Source organism: Vitis vinifera, chromosome 3 (assembly GCF_030704535.1).
Source record: "Vitis vinifera cultivar Pinot Noir 40024 chromosome 3, ASM3070453v1".
Classification (NCBI taxonomy): Eukaryota; Viridiplantae; Streptophyta; class Magnoliopsida; order Vitales; family Vitaceae; genus Vitis; species Vitis vinifera.
The window spans coordinates 21,047,877-21,063,734 of record NC_081807.1 but is presented as its reverse complement, the minus strand read 5'-3'; the positions used below and the strand labels follow the sequence as shown (position 1 = coordinate 21,063,734).

The following is a 15,858-nucleotide window of genomic DNA, read 5'->3' as shown; positions in this document are numbered from 1 at the left end:
AAAATTGAAGTATAAAAGTAATACGATAAAGGTAAAAAAGAAATGAAAAAAAATAATTAGAAATTAAATGTCTATATTTCTTGTGCCGTCTTTTTAAAATAAAAATAATAATAATAATAATTTTATACAAAATATAAAAACTTTGAAAGGGTTATATTGGATACATAATGATTTAAAAAAAAAATTATTATCTCAAATTTAAATATTTTTTTAATTAATTTGAACATATAAAACAAATATATATTTTTATATAAGATGTTTTATTTTTATAAAAATTTTAATAAAGGAAAAGTTGCGTTTGCAGACGGCTATTTGAAAGTAATATGACAATCAAACTCCAATCAATTGGAATATGAGATTTAATTGTCCAAGGGAAAAATATTATATTTCTCATGCACTCTTTGTTGATTCCATTTTATGTTCCTAGATTGCCTCTTCATGCCTTCATGTTAGCTGCAACCCTGTCTCCATATTAGCAAGAAGCCCTCCATGTCACATGAGAGACTAAAAATTTTTAAAACAGAAAAAATTGAATTTGAAACCTATGAAAAATCACTCGCCCCGACAACCAGCTGTAATTTCCCTAATCTGAAACTTTTCTTCTCTCTGATTTGGGAACATTTCTCTCACTCTCTCTTGATTTCATCACCCACATGATCCCGAGACCCATCTAAAATTCCCAAAAATTATCTTATTTGAGAGAAAAAAAAAACCATTGATCCAAAACTTCAACCTGCATGTTTCTCTCTTGTTCACATAAAAGTGCAATGAAATGGAGCATTCCATCCTAAGAACATTTGGTTAAAAGACGGCTTCAAGAGGTGCATTTATGATTGTGAATTTACTACAGCAGCGTGTACCAGAACGGAAAGTTGGAATCCAAAATATTGGCTTCGTGAACAAGATATCTCTTCCTATCATTGAGTCACATTTTGCCCTAACCTCAAACTGAAATCTGAAGGTAAATAATTTTCATTTATTGTTCTTTAGTTCATTTATTTGAAATGAAGCATATCAATGATTTTGGAGTCATTGATAGACTTGAACTTTTGTGTTGGGTTGTGGGAATCATATTATTCCCAGATACCTTGTTGTAGTATGTGGCTCATATTTGAGTGAAAAGACATATGGAGAAAAATGGGCAAATGCTGGAGCGGAGTGACAGCATTTGCCATTCAAGTTTGTACTTCTTTTATTGTGGGGGCGAATGATAGGTTGGGGGGTGCGGGGGGCAACACCCCCCGTGGTACGGTTCAAGGGTATTTTTGGAATTTCATTCATAAGGGTTAGTATAAATACCCTTTTATGTAACCCTAATTTTAAACATAGTGAAAATCCTCTTCCCTGTTCCCGTTGAAGTAGGCAATTAGCCGAGCCACGTTAAATTTGTGTGTTCTTCTTTCTTGTTTATCTATTACTTTTCACCATAAATCATTGCACGGATTTCAACACAACCATATGACCTATAAGCCGTATTAAATCCAAATGGAACTTACAACATATTTAGTTGTAAGTCACATTGTTATTTTGGGAACTGTATCTTAGGTACTACCTTAACTGACGTTAGGTACTACCTTAGTTAAAGTTGGGTACTACCTATTTGAAGCCTCAGACCTTTCTTTTTTACCCTTAGAGCATGCCATTATGAGATTATTTTGTGTGGTCAAGTGGTTCACCTTTGGTTTTTTGGGGACTATACTTTAGGTACTACTTTAATAGCCCTTAAGTTTCATCGTAATCAACCTTAGGTACCACCTTAATAAACCTTAGGTATTACCTTAATCGATCTTAGGTACTACCTTAGTTAAAGTTGGGTACTACCTATCTGAAGCCTCAGACCTTGAAGCTCGGACATTACTTGTTATATTTTTAATTTTGTAGTTAATCATCATTGGTATTATCTTAAAATGTGGTATACATGTGTGAATTATATACGTTTTTACTATCTTTTGCAATAGTCATTACTTGATTGATTATAAAAAATTAACCAACAACAATTATATTATTAGATGACGAACATGCAAACATACTATGTAGTGTTTGTGGGTCGCAAATATGGAGTGTACGATTTTTAGGTTGAATGTCAAAAGAATGTGCTCCTTTATAAGGGGAGTGTTTACAAAGCATATACTTATGGAGAGGAAGTTGTCCGAGCTTAGGTGTTTTATACACCAAGATGGAAGAGAAGTGATGAATGCTCATCAGCTGGCAAACCAAAGTTTGAACATGCAATTGATGATCAACATTCCTTGCAAAATATTTCATATATATATATATATATATATGTAATCAGTTTCTTTGCTGGCTTCTTTGTAGCATGTGTTTTGCTTATTGTAATATCTAGTTTAACATAGGTTGTGGAAATGTGTTATGAATATCAATGTGTAGTAATGTATTTCTCGTAGTGTTCATAGGTACTATGTGATTATTATTATCAACTTTGTTAAACTGAAAATGATGACTTAAACGTTTGGAGCATAAGACAATTTGTTTGTTAAAGCTCACAACATAAGACAATTTGAGAATTTTTGACACATCATAAGCTTTGGAATAAATTTTAGTTGAGATGTAAAGCTAAAAACTATATCTAGGGAAATTAAATTTTAGCATATTTCAAATTTAAATTAAAGCTAATATGTACAAATTTTGTCAACATAAGCTAAAATAAATTTCTAATTATTTAAATTATTTTTTTTTTATAGAAATTATATTTGGATAATGCAAAAATAATGTAATTAAAAGTTATAAAAAGAGATAAGAAGGGTGAAGAAATTTTCCTCATCTATAATTTAATCATGGACAATAAAATTATAGGAATTCTTTTTTCTTTATTATTTTTGTGTGAAATATTTCCAATTAATCAAATATCCCACGTCTTAAACCCTTTGTAAGCCCTTCTACACACTGAGACGAGTTTCCCACAGCAGCAGCCATGGCGCTTCTTGGCCACCGCTGCGCCTCCTTCATGCGTCGCATGTCCACCAGTGTGAGCGCTCCCCTATTATGGAAGGCAGAAAACGATGCCGTAACGACAGTCCAACTGCTGTCGTGGGGCAGAGGCGCCTCCGGTCAACTGGGCGGTGGGATAGAAGAAATGAGGCTGTACCCCTCCCCTGTTGCCACTCTCCACCTCCCTCCCTCCTTCAACCTCTGCCCGATCCCAGGTCGCCTCTGCCTTCCTTCGGTTGAGAATGCAAGTGGACTGACGGAGGTGGGCATATCATGTGGCCTTTTCCACTCCTCATTGGTGGTTGATGGCAAGTTGTGGATTTGGGGCAAAGGCGATGGTGGACGCTTGGGCTTTGGTCAGGAGTACCCTGCTTTTCTGCCTACGCTTAATCCCAATTTGGATTCAATTCGTTCTACTGCTCTTGGTGGCGTTCATTCGGTGGCTCTCAGCTCGCTTGGCCAAGTTTTCACATGGTCTCTTCTTTATTCTCTGTTCACACAAATTTTAGGTAGTCTCGAATTGTGGTAATTCATTGTTGAGATGTTGTATCGTTAAAATGAAGTTTGCAGGGGCTATGGTGGATTTGGCGCTCTTGGGCATTCTGTTTATCATAGGGAACTTCTCCCTAGAATGGTGGAAGGCTCTTGGAATGCCAAAATACGGCATATTGCAACTGCTGGGACACATACTGCTGCTATCACTGAATCAGGTTTGATGAATTCAATGAATTTGAAGTATTTTGAATGTTTTTCTGATACCTATGACCTTATCTTGTCTAATGCTTCCATGCATTCTGTTTTGTACTTTTTCCTTTTTTTTTCTGTTCTTTTCTTTTTCCGTTTTTGTGACTCAACTTGTTCCTAGGGCTGCCACAATCATATTTTGATTCCCAAGTTAGGGGATTTTAGGATTGAACTAAGCATTGAGTCATGAAAGGTAGACTTGGAACCAAAACTATGCCCAGACGAATGTTGCCAACTTGAATCATTCTGATTCAGATGAAGCAACTATTATTGGTCTCTTATGGTTTGTACGTTACTATGAGGATTAAGTCAAAGCTATGTCCTATTTAAAACTGAATAATTGGCACTTATTCAACTTATTTTCCCTATTTTGAACCTTAAACTGAACATGGGAACCAATGTTATTGTAGATGGAAGCACAATGGATCTAGCTTACAAACTGAAACCTTCTTGAAGTCATGCCTTATGTTTTGAACAATTTAAAACCATTGTCACTTACTTGCTTTAAAAATCCAAATTGTTAGTTGAAAATTGGCAAACTAAACTATCCTATTAAATAATGTTTCCCTTATACAACTTCTAATTGTTTGGTGAAATTAGGCAATGTCTTTTCAGTGGCCTCCAGAAGCATGGATCCTCTTTGTTAATGGTCTCTCTTGTCCATTAGGTTTCTTACTGTATTTACAGCATGCTATATCAGAGCATGAGTGGTATCCTAAATGTGCAAAAAGGAATAGTTTTGTAATTCCCTTCTTTTCTTTTTAAGTGAAACAGCTACTTACTCATTTCTTAATATGATGTGCTCTGGTTGGAAATGTAACAAACTAGACAGGCTTGGAAGGGAATAGGCCTTCACCCTCAATAGATGAGCAAAAATGAGTGATAAGAAAATCCATTGCATGTTTATATTAAGCTACAGAATGTTATGTAACTCTGTATAATTTGAAGTTCATCTTTTCTTGGTGTGTACTTATTTATAGTAGTTTTCATAAGAAAAGGGATCTAGTGGGTTTTGATATTCTCTTAAATTGTTAATTTTCTATGGTCTATTATTTGTATGTTGTAGGTGAACTTTATACTTGGGGTCGAGATCAAGGGGATGGTAGACTGGGCCTTGGTCCTAACTGTGGTCCAAATGAGGGAGGTGGACTTAGTATCCCTTCCAAAGTGAAAGCATTACCTGTGCCTGTAGCTGCTGTTTCCTGTGGTGGTTTTTTCACAATGGTGCTGACTCAGGAGGGCCAACTTTGGAACTGGGGAGGTAAGGATTTCATTTTTTTGTTGTTTACAATCCTTTACAATTCCATTAATTTATGGATTTCTTTTTCTAAAAATAAGTGATAAAGGAGAGGGCTTTTGAAAGTAGCAATCTTACGTCTCATAGACATGACTTTAACAGGCTAGAACTGCAGAACTTCATGCTCCCAGTCCCTAGTAGCTGTGATCAAATGTGTAACAAACAACAGCATTGTTATCATAAAGAAGCTGATAAATCTGAATGTTTTTAGGCAAAGAGGTAAAAGATTTTGTCCGATTACCTCTCTCATGGTGTATATTAACTTTTGAGAACCCAAAGTACACTTCAAAGTCTACATTGAGGAGATCCCTTCCTAATGTAGGACAACATAAGCATGTTTTTTTTTTTATATAGAAAAGCAGTTGGCAAAGAAAGGAATTAGATGAGAAGAAAAGAAGGGTGGTTAAAGGTTTTTTTGCGACATGAGAACCCAAATATTGTGATGCTTCAAAAAACAAAAAGGGAGGTTTGCGATAGGTGGTTTGTGGGTAGCGTTTGGACAATTAGGAATGAGGCTTGGGCTTCTTTTCCAGCTTGTGGGGCTTTGGGAGGGGTCATAGTTGTGAAAGGCACGCCTAGGCTCCGGGCGGCGCGATGCCACCTTTCGGCGCCTCGCTTGAAGGCAGGCGACGCCCCTTCACGAAGGCGCTGCTTAGGCACGCAAGGCGCTTGCCTCCGGCAAGGTGCGACGTGATCCACAGGTGCGCCTCGATCCCCTACCTCCTTCTTCTCCTTCTCCTTCTTCTTTTTCTTCTTCTTCTTCTCCTTCTTCTCCTTCTCTTCTTCTCTAGCGTCGGGTTGCAAAGGGCAAAGAGAAGCCCTAGTTTTTTTTTTCTTTTTTGGGACCAAAATGACGTCGTTTTGGTCCTTTTTATTTTAAAAAGAACAGGCCAAAACGATGCCATTTTGGCCCTGTTTTCCCTTCCAACCCCCTTTTCTAGTTGTTTTCAACCCGACAACTCTTCCAAATTTTGCCCTAGCCTTAGTCGTGCAGTGGAGAAGTGAAGAAGACGAAGAAGAGGAGGAAAAATAGGAGAAAAATAGAGGAAAAATATATATAAATTAGGGTGTACCTCACTTCACTAAAGCCCGCGCCTTAGGTGCGCCTTATGCCTCAGGCTCCAGGACTACTTTGCGCCTTGGTGCGCCTTGAGCCTTTTAAAACTATGGGAGGGGTCTTGATTATTTAGGATTCAAAGAAGCTTAGCAGTGAAGGGTGGTAATAGATTCCTTTTCTGTCTCAACCAAGTTTTTGATGGATGGAATTAGGTTCCTTGGGCTCTCATCTGTTTATGGTCCTAACAATACTATTCTTAGGAAGGATTTTTGTTGAAGCTCTTGTATCTTTTTGGTTTAACCTTCCCCAATTGGTGTGTGTGGGGAGATTTTAATGTCATAAGGAGAATTTTTGAAAATTTTGGTGGTTCTAGATTAACACCTTGCATAAGGGACTTTGACGGTTTTATAAGAGAGTGTGAATAAATCGATCCCCCTTTATGGAATGCTCCATTTACTTGGTCAAATATGCAAAACTCCTTAATATGTAAGAGATATGATAGATTTTTATACTCAAATGAGTGGGAGCAAAATTTTCCTCAAAATCTAGGAAGTTCTTCCTAGACGGGCCTCTGATCATTGCCCGATTATGTTAGACACCAATCCATTTAAGTGGGGACCAACTCCTTTTAGATTTGAGAATATGTGGTTGCATCATCCAAATTTCAAAGACAATTTTAGTAGTTGGTGGAGAGATTTGCAGAGTGATGAGTGGGAAGGGCATAAGTTCATAAGGAAGCTACAATTGTTAAATCCAAATTGAAAGAATGGAATAAGGATTCTTTTGGAGAGTTAAAGGAGAGGAAGAAGAGTATCCTTATTGATATTGCTAGCATTGATGCTATTGAGCAAGGAGGGAATCTGTCTCCTAAACTTTCAATGCAGAGGGCTTTGAGAAAAGGGGAGTTGGAGAAACTATTGTTGAGGTAATAGGTGCATTGGAGACAAAAAGCCAGGGTGAGGTGGGTAAAAGAAGGGGGTTGTAATTCAAAGGTTTTTTATAGGGTGGCTAATGGTAGGCGAAACAAAAAGTGTATCAAGATCTTGGAAAATGAAGGAGGAGTAGTGTTGGATAACATTGATGGTATTTCAAAGGAGACATTGCATTTTTTCAAAAGCTTTGTACAAGCCCCCTTGGATAGTCTTAGAGGTTAAAAGGGTTAGACAGGTCACCCACCTCGATAGATAGCGCTTCTTGATTGGAACATCTCTTTATCAAGAAAGAGATTTGTTAAGCCATTTTTTTCAGTTAGACAGGGACAAGGCACCTAGGCTTGATAGTTTTGTCATTGTTATGTTTCAAGAGTAGTGGGATGTGATCAAGGAGGATTTAGTAAGGGTGTTCTCAAAATTCCACAAGAGTGAGGTGATTAATCAAAGTACCAATGCCACTTTCATAGCTCTAGTGCCCAAAAAGAGTCAAAGCAAAAAGATTTTCGACTTTAGCGCACTTTTTTAATTAATCAAAGTACCAATGCCTCTCTCGCACTTCTTTAGTGCACCACCAACCTTCTTCTTGCCCATACTTACCTACAATTACTTGTTTCCAAAGAGGGTACCCTTCACTCATAAATCTCCAAGAGCATGTCCCTAAAAGAGCCTTGTTAAGATTTGCAAACTCTTAGGATTATTTTGTTAGTGATTGGGCAAATATCTGGATTTAAGATCAATTTTGATAAGAGTACCCTCTCTAGCATCAATATTGATCAAGTTTAGCTCACTAAATTGGCATTGTTGCTTGTTTGGAAGGCTTCCAACTAACTTTTTCTCTATTTGGGTCTCCCATTGGGGGCAAACCAAAAGCCTTGTGTTTTTTGGGATCCGGTGGTTTAGGGAATTTCGCAAATATTAGATGGGTGGAAAAAAGCCTATTTGTCATTGGGTGGAAGGATAACTTTTATCCAATCATGCTTATCCCATATTCCTAACTATTTCCTTTCCCTATTTAAGACCCCTTCTTCAATTGTTGGAAAAATTGAGAAATTGCAAAGAGATTTTCTTTGGTCAATGGCTAGGGAGAGCAAGAGAGACGATCTTATTAGTTGGGATTTAGTGTGTAAGTCCAAGGTGGAAGGGGCCTGGGGTTTGGGAAGATTTCCTCAAGGAATCGTGCTCTATTAGGGAAATGGTTGTGGAGGTTTTCTAGGAAATGTTTTGCTCTATTGCATCGGATTATTCTAAGTATTTTTGTGACACACACTAATGGATGAGATGCCAACACTATAGTCAGGGTGTCACATTATTGACCATGGAAGACCATTGCACAAGTCTTTTAGGATTTTACTAGGTACACTCAGTTTGTGGTGGGACATAGAGCAAGAACAGTTTTTAAGAAGACTTTTGGTGGGAGGATTAACCTTTAGGTTCTCAATTTCTAGGTCTATTCAGAATTGTTACAGTTAAAAAATTCTTCTCATCTTTTCAATTCTTGAGTCCTCTTATTCTTTCTCTTGAAACTTTAATTTCCGTTGTAACCTCTTTGAATTTGAGATAGAAGATCTAGAAATATTAATGTTCTCTCTAACTTGTTTGCACTTATCTCTATCCACTTCAGATGCGAGAGCTTGGTCTTTATCTTTTTCAGTTTTATTTACAGTAAAGTCTTTCTTTGTAGCCTTGTCCAATCATTTTGACCTAGTTGCTTCCTTCCTATTAATTTTGTTTGTAAATCTCAAGTCCTTCTTAAGGTTAAGTCCTTTACTTGGTTATTGGCTCATAAAAAGGTAAACATATGACAAGCTACATTTGAGAAGATCCTACAAAGCCTTCAATTATATTGTTCGTATGTTGTGTATGGAGTGTGGAGAGTCGGTAGATCATCTTTTTTTATATTGTCCATTACCTTTGGGACGGTGGTACAGATTATTTATATTGGCTACGATGGATTGGGTTCCTCCTAGGAGCAAGGTTCAAAATCTTGACCAAGATTGGTATAACTCGATCGAGTTGTATCCACCTTGGCCATGCCTAGTACTTGGATTGATAACCGAGTCAAAATCAGTGGAGAAAATAAAAACCGAGAAAATGAAAAACTTTGGAAGGAAATTTCAGAGCCTCAGTCTCAATTTGCATCTTCATCCTTCAAACCTAAGCTTTTGCATCCTCGTATAACTGATTTATCTTTGATTTAATGCCTTCAAACCTCAAGATTATGTGAGAAGTTATCGTTGAAAGGTAAAATGGGTATTTTTTAGAGAAATGGGAGAGAGAGGTTTTTGATGGAAGTGGGTATTTTACAGAGGAATTAGTGTGTTACAAAGAAATGGGATAGAGAGGTTTTTGATGGAGAGGGGCATTTTGTAGACGAATGGGTGTGTTGTAGAGAAATAAGAGAGGTTTTTGATCAGTATTTTGGGATTATCTATTTAGGCTTATATGAAATAAATAGAGTATAAGTATTAATACAAAAATTTTAAATTAATGGATAGAAGTACTAAAAATATATTTATTTTTAAAATTTATTTATTAAAATGAAAATAAAATTAATAAAAAATCTTGTTGTTTTTTATAATGGTTTTATTTAGAATATATTTGATAGGAAAAATGATATTTATATTTTTAAATGTAATTCATGGTTATTTTTAATGGTTGAAAATATTATTTACATTTTTTAAAATATTTAACTTAAACAAATTTAAGATAATTTTTTTTTTTTACTAATTTTATCTAATATTTAGTATAAGGTGATAAATAAAAAAGTTTTAAATCTATTCCAATATGCTTCTATCACCATATGCATAATGTTCTTTCAATATATTTATTAATTTTTTTAGTCCATGTAATTGTATTTATTTTTGTGATAATTTTAACAATTCTTTTAAAAATTTTAGAGGTCTTAAATTAATATATTTTGCGTATTTGTTTGATACCAATTCAAGATACCGAGATCAATGTGGCTCAAGACTCTTCGAGTCAATGATTGATACCATGACTTTGAACCATGCCTAGGAGCATTTGTGACATGATGACCATTGATATAAGGGATTGGGAAGCTCCAATAGGGGCTTAGTATTATGGCAATTTCTTGTTCGGCTTTGATTTGGGTTGTGTGGTAGGAAAGATATGTTAAGATTTTTGAGGATAAGGTGAGGACTTTAGAGGTTCTTTGGGATACCATTCATTTCCTTGCTTCCTTTTGGGCCTCTTGCACCACAACTTTTAAGGGCATTCCCCTTAATGTGGTTCAACTTGATTGGTTGTTAATGTGTAGGTCCAAAGGTGTGGGCTAGCAAGGAGAGGTTGTTATGTGTACTTTTTTTTATGGTTTATGGTACACCACAAGTGTATAGGTTAGTATTTTGGAGGTTCCAATTGTTTAGTTCTTTGTTTTTGGGAGGATTTCTCATCCTTCTTTTGTACTTTTTAAATCCTTATTTAATATATTACATTGTTGTTTCTCATAAAAAAGAAAAGAGAATTTGATGAGAAATTATGAGAGAGAATAAAAAGAGAAAAAATACACAAATTTTGTGATCCCCATCACTTCCATTGCCTCATACAACTAGCTTCTTTTTAAGGCTCTTGAGAAGGCAAAATCCTCCAACTTGAGATTATTCACATCCCTTTAAAAGCATCCTAATTTTCATTTGTTCCAGATTACCTAAGAAATATTGAATTTTAGAACTCCATCAATAGTTGGAATGCAGGAGACCTCAACCAGTCTAGTGCTTCTATCCAGTCCTTTAAAGCTCCCAAAAAGAGTATCTCCCTTGGATCCTATTGTCATCAAAGCCCAAAAGAGAAGTGAAAAGTTAAATTTCTCTAATCCATAATCCATGGCTATGACAAACTTTGAAGGTTCTGTTCACTGATGGTTAAGTTCTATGTACTGTTTGGTTCAGCTATATATCAGGAATATGAGGAATCAGCCTTGGTTTTCTTGGGTTGAATCCAATCCAACCGAGGCTGCACTCCAGTGGTTGCAACCTTGCCACTTATAGATTATTTTAATTTACTGACACAGGAAACCACAGAAAGCTCTGCCTAAAATTTGATGCTCTTGTTTTGAGGCTCAGCTAACTAATCAATTATTGACTGTCTCTTCTTTGACAAATGTTGAATTCTCCACTTTGCAATGCTAACATGATTTCAGCTTAATAGCATCCTCTTGGTGTTTTATGCAGCAAACTCCAACTATGAGCTTGGAAGAGGTGATAAGGTTGGAGGTTGGAAACCACAACCAATTCCTAGCCTGCAGGATGTTCGTATCATCCAGATAGCTAGTGGTGGATATCACTCTCTTGCATTAACAGGTAAATGATTACAGAAATCTTAATTGCAGCAGCTACCATGTTTTTTATTTTTTAATTGAAATTACTATGTTACTGTTTGTTGAATAAGAGAAAAACATGAAGAAGAAAAGAAAAGAATGTGGGGGGGCCCACCACATGATTTCTAGATGTTTCTTTGATGTAGGACAACCTTAGGATGGTTCTTCAATTTCTTTAGAATTTAATGAGAGGAATGGTGAAGTAAAATTATGGCTGCTGGGAAGGAAAATAAAATATAGAACAACAAAAAAATAAAGAAGAAAAGATAGGAAACTTTAGAGTCTCACTAAAGCCTTCTAGGAGTCCCACCTAAAAGAAAAGTAATGAAATTTCACCATTTTAAATTGGAAGTTGGTCATGTGTTCGAACCTCACCACCGCAGGTTTATTTCCTCAATTTATTAAGCCCATGTGTAAGCCTAAAAAATGAGACTACACATGATCCCCAATTTATTAAGCCCACATGTAAGCCCAAAAGAGGCTATACATGAGGGAAGGCGTGGAAAACTTGAAGATGTGGATGCCTTCCTTCAAATATTACAACCAATTTGTATCAAAAAGGAAGCAAAGCTAAAATGAGTTGGAAGGTCTCTAAAGGAGGCATTTTCTTTGTTAAGCTGTGTTGAACAACCAATTTTTTTAAAAGCTTAAGCTTGTAGAATTTTTTTAAAAGCTTAAACTTGTAGAATTTAGGTTCACAATGTATTTTAAAAGCTTAAGCTTGTAGAGTTTTTTTAAAATAGAATTTAGGTTCACAATGTATGTCATGCTCTTACACACAACTTAACAAAGAAATTGTCTCCTTTAGAGACCTTCCTACTCATTTTATTCTTTGCTTCCCTTCTGATACAAATTGGTTGTAATCTTTGAAGGAAGGCAACTGCACTTTCAAGCTTTCAATCATGGAACTGCCTAGAGAAGTAAGGGCTCTACCTACCTCCCTCTCCTGCCTGCTCCCATGTCTCCACCACCCAGAAGTCCTTAGCAGAGGCTATAGAAAACAAATTCAAGAATGAATCCTTAGTTAAAAGTCTCTGTACCATCAATCCTTTGAAAACTTAACCTTTCTCCCATTGCCAGTTATTAGACAAGATCTGCTTTTAAAATCCTTCCAACTACTTGTAGTAGCTTTCGATAAGCCCATGCCATAACCATCCCTCACACCCTTAGAGCACCGTCCTTCCTTTTCTCCCCCAAAATTTCCTACTACCACTCGCTTCCAAAGGGACTCTTTCTATGTTGCGAATTGCTAACTATAAACTAAGATCTGCTTTTAAAATCCTTCCTACAACTTGTAATTGTTTTCCACAAGCCCATGCCATAACCATCCCTGACACCCTTGGAGCACCATCCTTCCTTTTCTTCTGCAAACTTTCCTACTATCACTCGCTTCCAAAGAGACTCTTTATGTGTTGCAAATCTCAAATTCTACTTACCAATGAGGCCTTATTGAGGGGGGATGAATTTCTGATGTCAAGGCGCCATTCTTTTTATCTGAGCAAATGATAACAATTTGAGTTATGTTATCATTGGAATCAATTTTCACTTCACACCATTTTTTTCAACCTAAGGCATTGGAAAAACACGACTCTTTAAGTAACACACAAACACTCTTAGTACATAGAGATCATCCACATTACAAACAACATAGGGACTGATCACAACCAGATCAGCCTCTTAACACATATTAAAAGACAATGAAGATTAGTGCTTTCAAGGGTGGCAACTACAAGAGTTAGAACATTTAGGATTGGCAGTTCTAGGGTTAGGTTTCTAGAGTTGGCTGCTAGTGTTTCTTAAAAACAGCAGCTAGGTTTCAAACCTGCTTTCATACCATGTTGAAAAAATAGAAAAACACTAATGGCCTGTTTACTTGATTCTACTGGAATAAAATGAAATGGATTTATTCCCTTTCCTACGCATTCTTCATTTACTTGAATTTAGAATGAGAAGTGTGTGTGAGCTTCACCACAATTTGAGGAACCATTCTTCAAAATCTAGAAAACCCATTCTCCCACCCTCCTTCGTGAATGGGATTACTCAAATTTGGGGAATCAAATTTTGTGAATGGATTGGCTAATTTGCCCTTGTGCCTTTAATATGCAATAATTGTTATACTTTTGATATAATAGTGTATTATTCATGTTATAGTTATTTGTTATGTGACTAGTAATTTTTATTAATAAAAAGAGAGAATATGTTAACTAAATGTCAATTTTATAAATAAGGGGATATTTTCTTAACCAAAAAATTTTTCATTACTATTGCATATTCTCTTGCTTTACAATCATAGATCTAAAATAAAAAAAGGTATGGTCATTAAGGTACAATTATTCAAATTAAAAAATAAGTAGAAAAGCTTTTCTCATCCAAAATCAATTTAATCAAATAATATTGTAAAAGAAAATTGCAGTAAGTATAAAAAATGAGTTTTATTTCTTTTTACATCCATTTATTTAACATGTCTTTTTATTTCTACAAAGATAAATGTGAAATTTTTTTGTATAAGGACATTATAGTAAGATTACATATTTTATTCTGTTTCCTTCACTGCTAATCAATACTTAGGAATCAGTTTCATTCTCATTCCCTTTCCTAATAGTTTTGTAAATATTTCAATAAAATTTCTGATTCTGATTCCTGTTATTCTCTTTTCTTCCCATTCCGATTTTCTTTCCTGATAAGGGAAGGAAAAACATTAGGGAAAAGTTATGTAAGTCCCAATCCTATTGCTAGATAAGACTCCTTTTTATATAAATAAAATATGATGTAGAATCACAAAGTTACTCTTGTAGCTGGTATAGACAGATACCCTTAATACATTATTAATGTACCATTCTTAAATCTGTAATTCCAGATGATGGCAAAGTACTTTCATGGGGTTATGGTCAACATGGTCAGCTGGGTCATTCCTCCATCGAAAATCAGAAAATACCTACAGTGATTGAGGCTTTAGCTGATGAGCATGTCATCTATATTGCTTGTGGAGGTTCATCTTCAGCAGCTATAACAGGTAAATTAAAGATATGGTCTCTGGTAGCATATACTAATGGGATTTTGAAGTTTTTTGTATAATCAAGTTATGTTTCACATCTTTCAGTCCAACAGTCCAAGGAAATCCCTAAAGCATGTCTACGTCTTCTCATTGAAACCCATGGGCATCTATTCTATTTTAATATATGAACATCCCTATCTCACTCTTCCACATTGGGGGGCCAACTTCTGATTGGCTTAAAAATTCCTGGCTTTTATCACAAGTAGGGTGGAAAGTGAATACTGAAAACAACCTATTCTCTATCTTGTTTATCAACCAAGCCACTCATATATTTAAAAATGAACTAATAATTGGTTAATTCATTACTGTTATTTGCTTTGGAGGTCTGGAAGTCATACCTTGCCTCACCAATCAAGTCAGGCTCATCTGAATCTTTTAAGGGGAAAAAGGAATTCAATACCAAGAAACCTCCACAAAATCCATTTACTTTGGGCCGGTTGGCAGATTTGGGTCAGAATTTTCCTGTCTAAGCCTCTAAATGAATTCTTCAGAATAAAGATTACCTTATCAATAGTATTTTCTTAGTGCTAATCTTAATCTTATTTTATCTTTAGATTTTGATGAATTTTTAAAATACAAAATTGGTAAACAGCAGTTGATGTAATGAACAGATAACGGGAAGCTGTACATGTGGGGAAATGCCAAGGACTCTCAATTAGGCGTTCCTGGGCTGCCAGAGACACAACCATTGCCTGTTGAAGTAAAGTTTCTTATGGAGGATGATAGATTGGGACCACACAATGTGCTATCTGTTGCAGTTGGTGCATCTCATGCCATGTGCTTGGTTTCAAGGTCAGGTTGTTAAAGATCAGCTTGTGGTTTAAGCTCCATCACAAGAAGAGTCAGCAGATATGGATGAACCTTGTAGCTTGAAATGACATTAAAATGGATGCATAGCAGACGGAGAGTGAGCCGATTCAGGAATTCTATGCAGATAGAAAAAACACTGCAACAAACAGTTAGTGGCACACAAGGATTCCTAGCAGGTAGCAAGTTACTGTTGCCGCTCATGGTGTGACTTATGCATCTTGTGATCACCATACTTTTCATCTTTGTATCTTAACACAGCAAATATTTTTGGCAATCAGATGTCATTTAACAAGAATTATTATTATAGTTCATGACTCATGAGAGTTCCCAATGCTGTAAAACTGTTGCAACAAGTAGAGGGTATATCCATGTCCTCCAGTAATGCCTGATTTCCTAACTCAATTCATACTTGGTGAATCAATAATAGCTTTTAGTTACTCTACTATACATAGCAGTTTTAGTTGAGGTGATCATTTTCTGATTTCCCAGCTGCAGATAAGCTTTATGTTGTATTTGTAGCTTATGCCTATTTCATCTTCTTCCTAATCTAAGCCTTTACATGGATGAATCAATAGCGTCAGCCGCAGTTACGTTCACTTTTGTTGTATGGTGGAACACTAATAAAGGGGCTCCTGCTGCAGATATACTTGGGCTCAAAATCCAAATGATGGGATTATT

At 35.9% G+C, this 15,858-nt stretch overlaps 1 protein-coding gene across 1 annotated transcript; it reads left to right on the top strand.

Annotated features, from left to right (window-relative positions):
- The first annotated feature begins 2,852 nt into the window (after nucleotides 1-2,852).
- Nucleotides 2,853-15,624, top strand: LOC100260362 (RCC1 domain-containing protein RUG3, mitochondrial). The gene is made up of 6 exons (XM_010649921.3): nucleotides 2,853-3,423; nucleotides 3,520-3,659; nucleotides 4,760-4,954; nucleotides 11,170-11,298; nucleotides 14,173-14,328; nucleotides 14,982-15,624. The coding sequence occupies exons 1-6, from the start codon at nucleotides 2,933-2,935 to the stop codon at nucleotides 15,173-15,175; spliced, it is 1,305 nt and encodes a 434-aa protein (XP_010648223.1). The 5' UTR covers nucleotides 2,853-2,932; the 3' UTR covers nucleotides 15,176-15,624.
- The last annotated feature ends 234 nt before the right edge of the window (nucleotides 15,625-15,858 follow it).